Source organism: Vulpes vulpes, chromosome X (genome assembly GCF_048418805.1).
Source record: "Vulpes vulpes isolate BD-2025 chromosome X, VulVul3, whole genome shotgun sequence".
In the NCBI taxonomy this organism is placed as follows: domain Eukaryota; kingdom Metazoa; phylum Chordata; class Mammalia; order Carnivora; family Canidae; genus Vulpes; species Vulpes vulpes.
Genome location: NC_132796.1, coordinates 17891763 through 17905592, shown reverse-complemented (window position 1 = coordinate 17905592; position 13830 = coordinate 17891763). Strand labels below are relative to the sequence as shown.

The window sequence follows — 13830 nt, the reverse complement described above, 5'->3', positions numbered from 1 at the left end:
AAGGTAAATGGATCTAAAAATAAGAATAAATATGAAGTTCTAGGATGAGGGTTTAAAAAAAAAGCCAAGATTAGGACTGGAGCAACAGGGCTTAACAACAGTTCCTGAGGGATAAAAAAAGACCTAGAAATTAACTGACTGAAAATTCGTTATGAGCCAACAGTGACATGGCTGAGAGGAAAAGATAACCATAATATAAACTTCAGATTTTTTAATATAATTTGTATGCAAAACAAAGGCAGTAGTAATATTCCCATTGTGTGATGTGAGTTGGACTACATCTAGAATATTGTGTTCAGCTTTGAACTTGAGCTTTAAAAAAAGACGGTGAAACCTGGACAGTAGCCAGCAGGATGAAGCATCAGAACCACAGTGTGGAGCAGTGATTCCCACACTGGCTGCATGAGAATCACCTTATTAAAATGCAGATTCGTGGGTCCCCTCCCAGAGGTTCTGATTCTACGTATGTGGAGTAGGACCAAGAATCTGCATTTCTAGTTACTTCCCAGGTGATGCTGATGCTGGTCTGTGGACCACACTTGCAGAGACCCACTAGCACTGTGGATAAAAGCCCAGAACAGACCACCAAGGACAGAGTCCCAACCCTTCTGCCTACTGGATGTATGACCCTGGGCAAACCTGCTGGCACTCAATGTGCTTCAGTTTCCTAATCTGTAAAAGAAAAAAATGTGACCTGCCTCATACCAGATATTATGGCATTAAAAGTAGTTAATATTTGTAAGGCCTTTAGAACATCCAGCCTAGAATATAATGTTTGTTAATTCATGAGAAACACTAGAGACATTTCATCTGAAATAGAAACACATTCAATATCTTCAGATATTAGATGGCTTCTCCATGGAAGACTCATTCTGCCTACTTCCTGGGACAGACGGAGTCAAGGGTTAGAAATGACCAAGAAGGAGCCTCTGGATCTCTAGCAACAAGGACTTTTCAGCGGGCACAACAGTGGTGGGGCAGATGGCCCGGGGTGGGTTCTGATACTCAGGGCACTGCCTTGTGAGAAATGTGAGAAGGGATTCCTGTAAGGGGTAAAACAACCATTTAATGGATGTTAGCTAGTTCTAGTAACACAGCCTTGGGATAAGGCAATCTTCACCTATGATCACCAATAGTTGTCAAAGTGTTGGCCCAAGACCAACGGTATCATTGAGAACTTCTCAGAAATGCAAATTCTGAGGCCTCACCTCAGAGCTCCAGACTCAGAAATTCTGGGGTGCGACCTGGCGATGTGGGTTTAACAAGCCCTCCAGATGCTGCTGTGCACCTTAAGTGTGAATACCAATCAGCTACAGCATCACACAAAACAATACTTCCATGAGGCTCTAGGATACCAAAATCCGATTAAACTCATTATAATAAGGTATCAGGCATAACAAGCCTTCGATAAATATATGTATCAAACTCCTTACACCAAATATTTGCTTCTGTATTTCAAATATATACACCGAGGGTTACCAGAGGGGAGGTAGGTGGGAAGACGGGTGAAACAGGTGATGAGGATGAAGAGTACATTTATCATGATGAGCGCAGAGCAAGGTATAGATTTGTTGAAACCCTACATTGTACACCTGAAAGTAACGGAACACTGTATGTTAAGTACACTGGAATTAAAGTCAAAAACTTCATAAAAATAATAAAGCAAAATATGTATCACAAAGGTAATGCTGAATTTGTTCAAAACCAGAAAATCCACACTCCACAAAGAAAAGCAGGGTGCTCCCCCATCACCCTCTCAGCAAGGGCTGTTTGCTATTAATTGCCCATCGGGGGATGCAATGAGGAGGAGGGCAGTGTTCTGACATGGAGCACCAGAACACCTAAGGGGTGAGAGGTACCTCAGAGACCGTGGTCTACTGTCAGTGACCTTCCCAACCCAGACAAAAACACAGTGACCCAGATACACACATGGAACCTCGCTTTCCATCTCTCTCTCCTCACCAGCCAGTCCCACCCAAAGCCTCTCCCCGGCCACAGGACAGCAGCTTAAAAGAAACAGCTGAACACACTTAGAGAGATGTTTTCATGCCTCAGGCCTTCTTCTAAGTACTTCCAGTATATTAACTCCTGCATGAACAAGTCTCTGAGGTAGGCACTCATCTCCCCATTTTACAGACATAAAAAGTGAGGGTCAGAGAAGTTAAGTAACTTCCAAAGATCATAAAACCAAAAGGGGCAGACACTGGCTCTGAGCCTGAGCAGTCTTTCTCCACAGTCTGTAGGCCTAACCTCTGTACTGCACTTCCTGTTGAGGCCAGTTAGAGGAGATACAAATATGAAAGCTACTACCTTGGCCAGGATGTGCATGTGAGAGAAATGGAGAAGCATAGGGGCAGAGATATGGAGCCCGAGAACGCCAGCTAGCTCAAGATGGCAGCAGTGTGGGCCCGGGGTCTACAGGGAGTGGGGAGGGACGCTGAGAGATGTCACACACTATTCCGTCAACCCCTGTGTGTCCCTGGGGGAGCACTGGAGTAGAGGCAAGGACCTGACATTCTTGAGCACATGCAAAGAGCCTTGAATTTGGAACAGGGAGGGGCAGGAGACAGTGTGACAAAAGCCCCTCCCTGTGTTTTCTTCCACAGGATAATTTAAAACAAAAATGTGAAATGAAGCTAGAGTGAAGGTAGCAAGGGAAAGGGAGAGCTGGGTGCAGAGCTGTTGAGGTCTGCAAGGAAGAGCCAGAGGAAGCCCTACCTGCAGGCTATAAGAACATAAGCAGTGACACGAAGTGGGGACAGAGTGGGCAGTTCCCAAGTCAAGTGCCCCCATGCGTGGGTTTAGGCTCCGTAAAATCTTCCTCCCCTACAGCGACAGCCAGGAGCACTTTGTCCCTCCATTGCATTAACTAAAATTTCTCCCCATCTGTCCAGCACCCATGTTCCAGCTCTCGTCTCCCAGGACAGTGAAAGGCCCTACAGAGAAAGGAAGCCACGAATCATCTTTGAATCTGTAGCTCCTGCCCCAGCACCTGGCACATCACTGGTTCTAGAAACGTTTGTGCAACTGAATTTACTGAAGTAGTACTCACACTGAGATGCAGTGAAACGTGTTGTCACCTTAAGGCCAGTAAGGATGGAAAGAGCACACACCCCAGGCTCTGTGCCCTAGTTGAAGATCCCCAAGAGCAGAACCAGAGACAAGGACTCAAGTACAAGCAGTTCATTTGGCAAGTGAAAGAAGCATCAAACACCAGGAAAGGACTTGGGAAGTAAGCAGAGCAAGGCAGGCTGTCAGTAAAGGGCATCTTCCGGAGCCAGCTGTCCATGTGAGCAAGAGGAGCTTACCCCACTGGGGAAACTCCAGGAGCCCATGGTGAACACAAACTTGAGGGAGGAGGGGGCACACACAGCAATTCCCATCAGTCACTGGGAGTGTTTATTCCCTAGACCACTGGGCCCTCTGTACGAGTACTATTAGCAGGTTCCAGTGAGAAGAGAAAGCTCTTGGGCAATGTGCACGGGCCGGCAGTTGGAAGCCAGACAGATGTGCAGTGAAATGGTCAAAGCAGGCAGTGGGCCTCCCACTAGCACCTCAGAGCTCAACAGGTCTAGGGGGATGTAGGAATTTGCATCTCTAATGCATCTCTCCCCTCTCTACCAGGAAAGACTAAGGTGACTCACCAAAGACAACTTTAGACCCTATCAGCCTGGGGATATCAGCAGAGTAATCTACGTTCCAGACTTCACTAACTAGCCTGTGTCTACCATTAATTTCCCATATATTTACCTTCCTACCATCTGCTGCCCTTGGAAGTCCAAAACCACTTTCCTTTGTCATTTCTCTGCAAATTTTTTGTTCTTTGTTAAAGATGCTATGTAAGCTGAGGTTCTAAGCCACCTCTTTGAGTTACTCATTTTTCTGAGTTCCCTCATGTATGTATGAAATATACACAGTAATAAGCTTCTGGTTGATTTTCTCTTGTTAACCTACCTTTTGTTACAGGGGCCCAGTCAAGTACTTAGAGGGGTAGAAAGAATTATTATTTTTCCTCCCCAAAGAAGACAAAGCCAAAGAGGTGAGATACGCTTTTGTTGGCCCTCTGTAGGAAAACTCTTCCCCCCTTGCTCCTCCCCACCAAGCCTGTGTCTTGGAGTTGCATGCCTGTGCTGATGGAACCATACAGTACATTTCTGGAAATCCTCTGTACCTGCCATGGCCAAGGTTAAGGCCACTCACAGGATCCTGAGGATGCTGCCTTCCTAGCATTTCCACCCAGGTCTTTTTCCCTAGGGATGGCCAGGCAAACCTAGGTCCCAGGAGTAAAGAGCACAAACAAATATTTCAGAAAGCTTTTGGATACAGAACTGAACTCTAGTTGGGGACCAGCCGAATTCAGGAAGCTGCTTCTCCTGATCTGACACAGAGCTCGCCAGCAGAATCTCTGCTCCTGCCACTAGGGCAGCCAAAAGCAGTGCTGCATCACTTCCTGCCAGGCCTCAGAATCACTATGTAGTGACCTTGAGATTCTCCTACTCTGTTCTGAAAAAGGCAAATCTTCCAGAAGACACCCCCCAAAATAATTTCCATCACCTTACACTCATCCCACATCTATGATAACTGAAAAAATAACAGGCTTCCTGTCCTTTGCTGCTAGTTTACAGTAAAAGCATATGCTTGCAGGAAACAGAATCCTAAACAAAAATTGGTGTTTATTTCACGATACTAAATTTCCAGTTGAAACCTATACCATCAGTTTCACAACACTAAAGCACTCGTGACCCCTTAAGAGATGAGAGGAGCAAGACAGGGAGACTGAGATAACAAATTTACCCTTCCCAGGAGCAGAGGCATCCTCGTTTATCTTTTACAGTAATCACGCCTAGTGAAGAACACAACAAAGTCACATCCCCACACTTCCATCTTGAAACCAGGGGTCACTGCCACACAACTCAAGGTGCTAGGCCTCAAGCCGCAGCAGGTATCTGGACCCTCCACACTCAGGAGGCCCGGCACTAGGGAACACTTAGGTCAACACCCAATACAGGAGGTACTGGCATTTGTTGCAGTCCAGAACTTCATGGTTAGGCAAAGAATAGCCTCTCTCCCTCGCAAATCAGAACATTTTTCCAGCTTTCCCAATGGGTTGCCAAGTGACTCAGCACTGGCCCAGTGTGGGCACTATTATTGATGAGAAATCTTCCGCCTGGGTGATATACTGCATACAACACATGCCCAAAGAACAGTGCCAAGTCATACCAGGAAGTGCAGGCAAATTATTCACCTCCACTTCGAACGTAGGCAAATCCTGTCTTAATGCAGAGGCTACTCTGTATCAAAAAGACAAAGCTCTAAGATCGTCAGAGATTTCCATCTAAGATTCAAGGAATTAGTAGACAGAACCTCTCCTTTCTTGTTGACTATTAAAAGGCAATCAAATTGAGGACAGCAGAGAAAAAGGGCAAGAAAAAAAAATAATTTTTCAAAAACCACCCCAGAGCAGAAAGCTGCATAAATGCCTTCGGCTTCCTACATGTTGTCTTTGTGAGTCTACGAGCTCCGCCCAGAGGTCATTTCCAGAACTACATGTTCATTTAACTTGAAAAACAGAAAATCTGCATCTTCTGGGGGCCAGAGCCTGACATGCCTTGGGAAAGTGCTGAAAACTCTCAGACAACATCCCCTCCTTCTTGCCTTTTAATAAAGGAATGTCCCTGAACTCTGAAATACAGGATTTACTCAGAGAGCCTGGTGAGATCCAGAGGAAAATTTCCTTTGATATTTCTATCTGTCAAGGAACAAGTTGAGTTCCTGGCAGGTTGAACTCAGCTCAAAGAAAGCAGAGTGTTCAAAGAGTACTTTTAGAAGAAAAAGTGACAGCTCTCATTGAAATAAAATATAAGACTGGAGAGCAACTCAGGGGGCAAACAGGAACATGTCTAATATTAGAAGAACTGAGAATAATGTGCCTTCAAGAAAGACCCATGGGCCACTTGCCTGGAAGACCCAACTGTAAGGTGCCCACTCCTTGATGCAACTCAGAAGATCTCCCCCTAAGATAACCAGTCATACCTCCCAAAGAACTGACTGCAGTCTCCAGAACAGTCCTCTGGTATCTACCCATTCATCACAGGCACACAACCCTCATCACTCCACCCCATCCTCCACACGGGTGACTCTCAGGCCACGAGGGGTCAGGCTAGGATAAAGAGTCCCTAGCGTTCGGAGTTCTCAACTGCCCAGTGCAAGACAAATTCTGTTCGAGATATCACAAGCTAGCCCAGCAAATAAATGAAGCCTTCAAAAAACAACAATATGTTAGTGCCAAAAGTTTCATCTACCATCTGGAGAGCTTCTCATCACAGCCCGCGTGCTCCTGCCTTCATCAGCTTGCGCCTTACATGACTTAAGACAGCTCTGACAGATTCTCGAGGGGAAAAAATCCAACTTACCCTTTGTCTTCTAACACCTGCCACCCCCGGCCACCCAAGTTCTTTCTCCACTGCAAACAGTGAACAGCCTTTTCATGTCTATTGACAAAAATATCTACAACAATGTTTATCCATTTCAGGAGTATCAAAGCTCTAGAAAACACCCTTGCCAAACCTCTGCACATTCTCATTTCAATAAGGCTAAGCATTCCCAGAATGCTGCCCTCTGTTTTTTTGTTTGTTTAATAGACTTTATTTTTCCGAGCAGTCGTAGGTTCACAGCAAAATTGAAAAGAAAACACAGAGATTTCCCATAAAACCCCTGACCCCACACATGCATAGCCTCTCCCATTAACAACCTCCCCCATCAGAGTGGTACCTTAGTTCTAATCAATGAACCTGCATTGATACATCACGACCACCCCAAATTCAGTTTATATTAGGATTTACTCTTGGTGCTACACATTCTATGGGTCTGGACAAATGTAGGACAACATGAATCCACCATTATAGTACCATACAGAGTAGTTTCACTGTCCTATCTTCTCCCTCTTGACCATAGGGCAAAAAGATCTGTACTCAGCATGACTCAGTAGGACTCTAAGCAGTGTTCCCCAGGCCCGTAGAGCAATAAAAACTGACTAAAGTCACAAATGTTCCAACTGCACCCTCAATCCACTGAATCAGACCTTGCAGGGGAGGGGCCCAAAGAGCTGTTGAGCATTTAGGCAGCCCAGGGGATTACTACCATCAGCAAGGTTTTAAAATACCTCTCTAAAGAAGAAATGTTCCGGGGCACCTGGGTAGCTCAGCGGTTGAGCATCTGTCTTGGGCTCAGGGCGTGATCCCAGGGTCCTGGGATCGAGTCCCACATTGGGCTCCCTGCAGGGAGCCTGCTTCTCCCTCTACCTATGTCTCTGCCTTTCTCTGTGTGTCTCTCATGAATGAATGAATGGATAAATAAACAAAGAAAGAAAGAAGAAGAAGAAATGCTCCTAGTTCAGAGTCTCCCAAATGCAGAGCAGCGTCCATGAAGAATGTGGGAGGTATTCCCCACCCACTTGAGCTCCAGCTCCACCTGAATACCTAGAGTTCAAGATGGGTCTGATTCTTGGTTTTGAAGCAGCATGGCTGCTAATACCTCTCTCACGTAGTCCTTCATCTTGTCGCATAGTACCAGAAAATGTGACAAGGCCCACCAAGCGTCCACTTCTATTAGGAAACATTTTCGTATTCCTACACCCTGGTCTACTACTGGTCTGCAGTTTATAAGCACGCCGTTTGGATCATTAGAGCAAGATGACCAGTTAGGAAGTAGACCTGCTTGGCTGTGGGCAAGGCTCTTCCCGAGGACATTTGCACATGTCGTGCCCAGAGGGGAAGGACACACAGCCAGTTTGGGTTTCTCTTCTTCGTGCCTTGAGGGCTCTCCTGCCAGCTGCTCCCCCGGGGTCCCCACTGCTATGCATTCTCCCATAGCCAATGAGGCCCCGTGGCAAAATTCGCTGGGCAGCTGGCCATGTGGCTCTTAGAAACAGCAATTAAGAGAGGAGGAAAGGCTGAATCACAAGGTGCTAGAAATGCAGTTCAAGAAAGAAGAAAGTCGGATCTTCTTTGCTCTTACCTCCTGGTGATGAAATCTGTATGTTCACACCGAAACAGCCACCTGACTCTGGGGCCATTAGGAGTCAAGAGCTCAGTCAATATAAAAATCAAGTACACAATATTAAGCATGAAAATCCATTAAACCAAAGTCACATATATATTTTTAATCAGAAGGAACCCTTACCTTCTCTTTGGCTTTCCTTTTTGTCCCTGCATCCATCCACTCATTTTCTTTCTCCAGCATGTCAATAAAGGCCCAACGAATACCCTCAATCAATTCTTCCATCTACAAGGAAATACCCAGAGACAGGTCAAAACCAAGAAGCTTCAGACAACGTTTTCTGGGCCATGAGAAACAGTTCAGCACCAAACATGGTGGCAAACAGGTTCCTTTCAGCTTGACTCCAAGCTCTGTCAACATTTCTTTTCCCCGGGAAGATGCCTTCCCACCCCACCCCCCACCACTAGAAGATAACTAATCATTCCTTCGCAGACAACGGTTTGATGGTCCAGTTGTAAAAAGATTATGTGGAGAAAGGAAGTCATCACAGGTCATGACAACCTAAGACCCGGCTCCTAAATTAAGCCATCCTTATCAAGGGGGCAACTAATTTCAATAGTTAATAAGGATCTGAGAGAGACACGCAAAAGCACGGGCTGTGTGCTTCAGGCGGGTGTTACAGAAGCAAGTGAGCGAACAGCTGAAGGAGACACTGTTAACAGGGAGACAGACAGGGAGAGCCAGCACCCCAGGAGACCCTCCCCCAGTATAATTCAGACTCCTGTCAAGACCCTAGCTTTTCCCAAAATGAGTGCCAGCGGTCAGACCAAATGCTTGGCCATTCTCTGTAATCCTCCTTCTCTCCTCTCTACTCCCTTGCAGCTTAGAAAAGTCTTAGGTTATTTCAAATCTAAAATGGTAGGTCTGGGGACGCCCGGGTGGCTCAGCGGTTGAGCGCCTGTTTTCGGCCCAGGGCCTGATCCTGGAGACCAGGGATCGAGTCCTGCGTTGGGCTCCCTGCATGGAGCCTGCTTCTCCCTCGGCCTGTGTCTCTGCCTCTCTCTCTCTCTGTCTTTCATGAATGAATAAATGAAATCTTTAAAAGATAAATAAATTAAAATAAGATGGTAGGTCTGAAGGGGACTACTACAGCAAAGCTGACTCCTGAGAGACCTGTGCCAGTGTTTTGACAGTAAGATCACACACCCACACTGATGCTGTTTGCCCTGGCTTTTCTTCCAGTGTTTATGGGTCAGCAGAGAGAACTAGGGGAAGAGAGATGCTGACGCCTGCCTTCAGAGGCCCACACAGAGCAGTGTGGGAGGTCTTGCCCATTTATGGGTACAACCCCCCCACCACCACCACCAAATTCCATTCTCTTGCAGAGATGCCTTCATTTTCTTGGTAGGACACTTAAGAAGAATAAATACTAGGTTTGGCACCAGGATTAAATTTTTCACTTAGGATTAAGGGGTTGTAAATCCATTTTTAGCATTAATTCTAGAAGGAAAGTTTAGACGTCTCCTTGGTTCTATAATGAATTGTCGGCACAGAGCTTGAAATAATTTTTTTCTGTTTAATAGGTTTTCAGCTATGTTTTCAGTTCAATAACAGTTGTAAGAGAACCAGAACTGTAAATCAGTGGGCTGGGTTCCATCATATGTAAATAAGAACAAACAGCAGATGGAAGGGGGTGGGGGGAACTTCACAGCTATTTTTTCCCAACTAAGTAAAAACATTAAGGGAAATCTCAACTTGGGATTGGGGCATGGCTGAAAACATGCAGTAAACGAAGAGTCATGGTCCTCTAAAACAATAAAGTCAGTGGTTGTCAACCTTGTCTACACACTGAGATCTCTGAGGGCGGAGAGTCAGGCTGCTCCTGTCACTGCTGCAGGATGCAGCCTGGGCTGGGAGTCCCAAAAGCCCCCCGGGTGAGTCTACTGCGCAGCCAGGGCGGAGCCGCAGCGGTCTGGGAGGGGGAGGGCACCTATTTTACAGATAAAGAAAATAAGAGTCAAGACAGTCCATGATCTGTTCCAACCACAGAGCTAAGTGACAGCTGTGATCTCAGAACTTGTAGGATCAACAGAGGTGTGCCTCGTAAACAAGGGAAATGCCAGGCAAGTAAAAGGGAATCAACAGAGAGATGCAGAAGTCGCAATTTCAAACAGAAAACCCACACAAGGAGGATGTTAAAATGACAAGAAATTCTCAGCGACTAGATTTTTATGCCTGTTCAGCCACCAGCACCCCTAAATTTTTATGACTTCATCACACGGCAACACATGTCAGTCTGCCTGTCATCTTCACATAAAAGATGAAACAATATCTTCCCAAGCTAATGAGGGAGGGGACAATCAGGGTGGGGAAAAAGTGGGCAAATTAATTTGAGATGGACTCAGTAACCAAATCAATGGAACCAGGGTCAGATTCCTCCCCAGGCTTCCAGTATGGGCAGCTAGGGGAATGCTACTGCTATTTTCTAAGACTGGGGATGCTGGAAGAGAAAGAGGGCTGGGGATAAAAGCCACACCTCAGTGGGATGAAGGGTGCATGGGAACTGGAAACAGTGAGTGTGGACAACTCGGTCAAGGACTTTGTCTAGCTCAGAGGGCAAGAATTCCTGGCCCCTTTGAGAGTCCTCCTAGCTGGACTAAGAATCAAACTGACATAAGACAGGTTAATAGGGGAAAATCAAATTGAATAGCGTATGTATGGGAAATCCCCACAGATGTGGAAATTCCAAAGGTTGGCCAGATGAGGTCTGCATGTCATTCTAAACTAAGGACAAAGGGGTAGGGCGCCTAGGACTTCAGGAATGCACTTCACCGAGCAGTAAGAAGAGCAGGTGTTTGGTAATTAGATGTCTGTCCCGTGGGTCACTCAAATAAAACTTATCTCTGCTAATAACGCTTACTGTGGGAAAGACTCCCAATTTAGATTCTTCATTGTGGGGAAGGGACAGGCAAAAGTTTCTCTCAAGCCCTTCAGCTCAGAATAATCTTAATGCCAAAGCAGCCCATCTTGGGGTAGCCTGCCCTCTGCTCCTACACCATGAAAGACAGAAAGCAAAGACAAGGCAGAGGGAGATGTAGGGTTAAGAGAGAAGACTGAGGGTTTGGGGTTTGGGTCGCCATGTGTATGTTTGTCACTGTTGCTGCTGTTGCCGCTTCTGTTGTTGTGGCTGTTGACCATGTAAGAGATGTGACTGTGTCTAAGTATCACTGGGAACTCAACAATAAGAGAACCAAAGTGATTTTAAAAACGAGCCAAGGACCTTGACAGTCACCTTCCTAAAGAGAATTTACACATGGCAAGCATAAGAAAAGATGCTTCCCATGAGAGGTCATCAGAATAATGCAAACTGAAGCAATGAGATACCGCTACCCACCCATTAGAAGGGCCCAAATCCACAACACTGCCACCACTGAATGCTGCTGGCAAGGCTGTGGAGCAACAGAAGTCTTCTTCAGTGCTGGTGGGAATGCAAAATAGCAGAGCCACTTTGGAAAGCCATGTGGCGGTTTCTTACAAAATTAAACATAATCTTACCACGGGATCCAGCAACCGTGCTCTTTGGGATTTGCCCAAAAGTCAGGAACAGATACCAGCACAAAAACCTGCACAAGGATGTTTACAGAAACTATTCATAATTGCCAATCTTGGAAGACCCTGCGAAGATGTGCTTCAGTCAGTGACTGGATAAACAAACAAACTGGTACTTCCAGACAATGGAGTATTATTCAGCCCTGAAGAGATATGAGCTAGCAGGCCATGACAAGACATGAAGGAGCCTTAAGTACATATCACTACGTGAAAGAAGCCAATCTGAAAAGGCTACATTCGGTGTATTTCCAACACTATGACATGGTGGAAAAGGCAAAACTATGGAGACAGTAAGAGGACCAGGGGTGGCCAGGGGTGTAGAGAGAGCAATGAATAGGTAAAGCACAGAGGATTTTTAAGGCAGTGAAACTACTCTGTATGATAGCATAAGGATGGATACAGGTCACTATGGTTTTTTTCCAAACCCATAGAACGTATAACACCAGGAGTGAACCCTAAGGTAAACTATGGACTTTGAGTGATATGTGTCAATGTAGGTTCATCATAAAAAAAAAAAAAATACGTACTATTCTGAAAAGCAATGTTGATAATGGGGGAGATTCCATATGTGTGAGGTCAGGGGATATATGAGAAATGTTTTCCTCTCAATTTTGCTATAATCATAAAACTGCTGTAAAACAAATCTTTTTAAAAATCTAAAAGAAAAAATATTGAAAAAAAGGATTCAGTGAAGATTAAGAGGTTGAAAATACAGGGGTTGGGCTCTAACAAGGCAAAGGGGACAGGATCCAGAGAATATCTAGAAGGATACAACTTAGACAGGAGGCAGGTCTATGAGAGAAGGGTAAAATGATGGACAGGAATACAGAAGAATCTTTCAATTAGATGGTGGAAGGTTGAGGGCTTAGCACAATGGTGTGTCTTTTCTCCATGAAATAAGAGCAAGATCTTCTGCTAAAAGGGAGGTTTCTCTTAAAAAATTCAGTTTCTTGGGATCCCTGGGTGGCGCAGCAGTTTGGCGCCTGCCTTTGGCCCAAGGTGCGATCCTGGAGACCCGGGATGGAATCCCACATCGGGCTCCTGGTGCATGGAGCCTGCTTCTCCCTCTGCCTGTGTCTCTGCCTCTCTCTCTCTCTGTGACTATCATAAATAAATAAAAATTAAAAAAAAAGAATTTAAAAAAAATTCAGTTTCTTCACATACAGCTATATGCATCCTGGCGACATGAACCTACTGGTAGGAAGAGAGGTATTTACACATGAGAACAAGGAGGGCAACGAAAGGTTTGCTCTCAGTACCCTAGCCAACATGTGGTGATAACAGAAAGCACCTAAAGAATACCTAAAAAGCTCAACACGTCCCAAGGAAAATGCTTGGAGTAAAGAGTGTGAAAATTAACCTGCTTTCATTGTGGTTTAAAATAAATGATCTAATCAAATAGAACAAAATAAGCACTACCCAAGCCAAAAAGATCTTTGGCAGATACATGTTTTGGAATTTTAGGACTTCCATGGAGAATCTTAAGATCATGCCGCTCCTCTTTGCTTTAGGGCACTTTTATGAAGTATGTACCTATTATTAAAATGAGGCTGGGGCGCCTGAGTGGCTCTTGGTGTCCAACTCTTGGTTTCTGCTCAGGTCATGATCTCTGGGTTGTGACATCAAGTCCTGCGTCAGGCTCCACACCCAGCTGGGAGTCTGCTTCAGATTCTCTCTCCCCCCCGCCTCTCCCCCCACCTCTCTATCCCCCTCCCTCTCTTAAATAAATAAATAAATAAATACATACATACATACATACATACATAAAATGAGGCTGAGTGCTTCCAGATACCGCTCTCTAGGCAGCATGGCTTTGTAGGTCCCCCCCCCTTGCCATCCCTAGGCATTACAATGGCTCTTGAAGTCACCAACATTTTCAACATTTTGCATAGATGCTTAAGGCTCTCGGTCTCTACCCTGCTGACTGGCATTTCAAATGGACATCTCTTAAGACAGGGCCAGGGCCAAAGACAGGTTGCCCTAAAATGTGCCACTTTAGCATACTGATTATTTTAAATAAAAGTCACAAAAGAGACAGCCTCTTCCATCCCCCTGAAAGCAGGAAGTAAATCTCCCCTGCAAAAGGTGCCACCCCCGTCCCAGGGGGTAGAGACATCCTTACCACCGGAGATGGGAAGGTTAGAGCTGAGAAGGCTGTGTCAACAGTTCATGTTACTTTTTACTAATTTACTACCCCAGCCCAAATTCTGTCTAGCATTTCTG

General features: G+C 45.5%; 1 protein-coding gene across 3 annotated transcripts in view; it reads right to left on the bottom strand.

The window, feature by feature from the left end:
- Positions 1-13830, bottom strand: part of PHEX (phosphate regulating endopeptidase X-linked) — a 209195-nt gene that overhangs the window by 98474 nt on the left and 96891 nt on the right. For all 3 annotated transcript variants that reach the window (XM_072744476.1, XM_025997451.2, XM_072744477.1), the window contains one exon: positions 8182-8283. In XM_072744476.1, coding sequence (XP_072600577.1) covers positions 8182-8283 — 102 coding nt within the window. The remainder of the gene's footprint in view (positions 1-8181; positions 8284-13830) is intronic.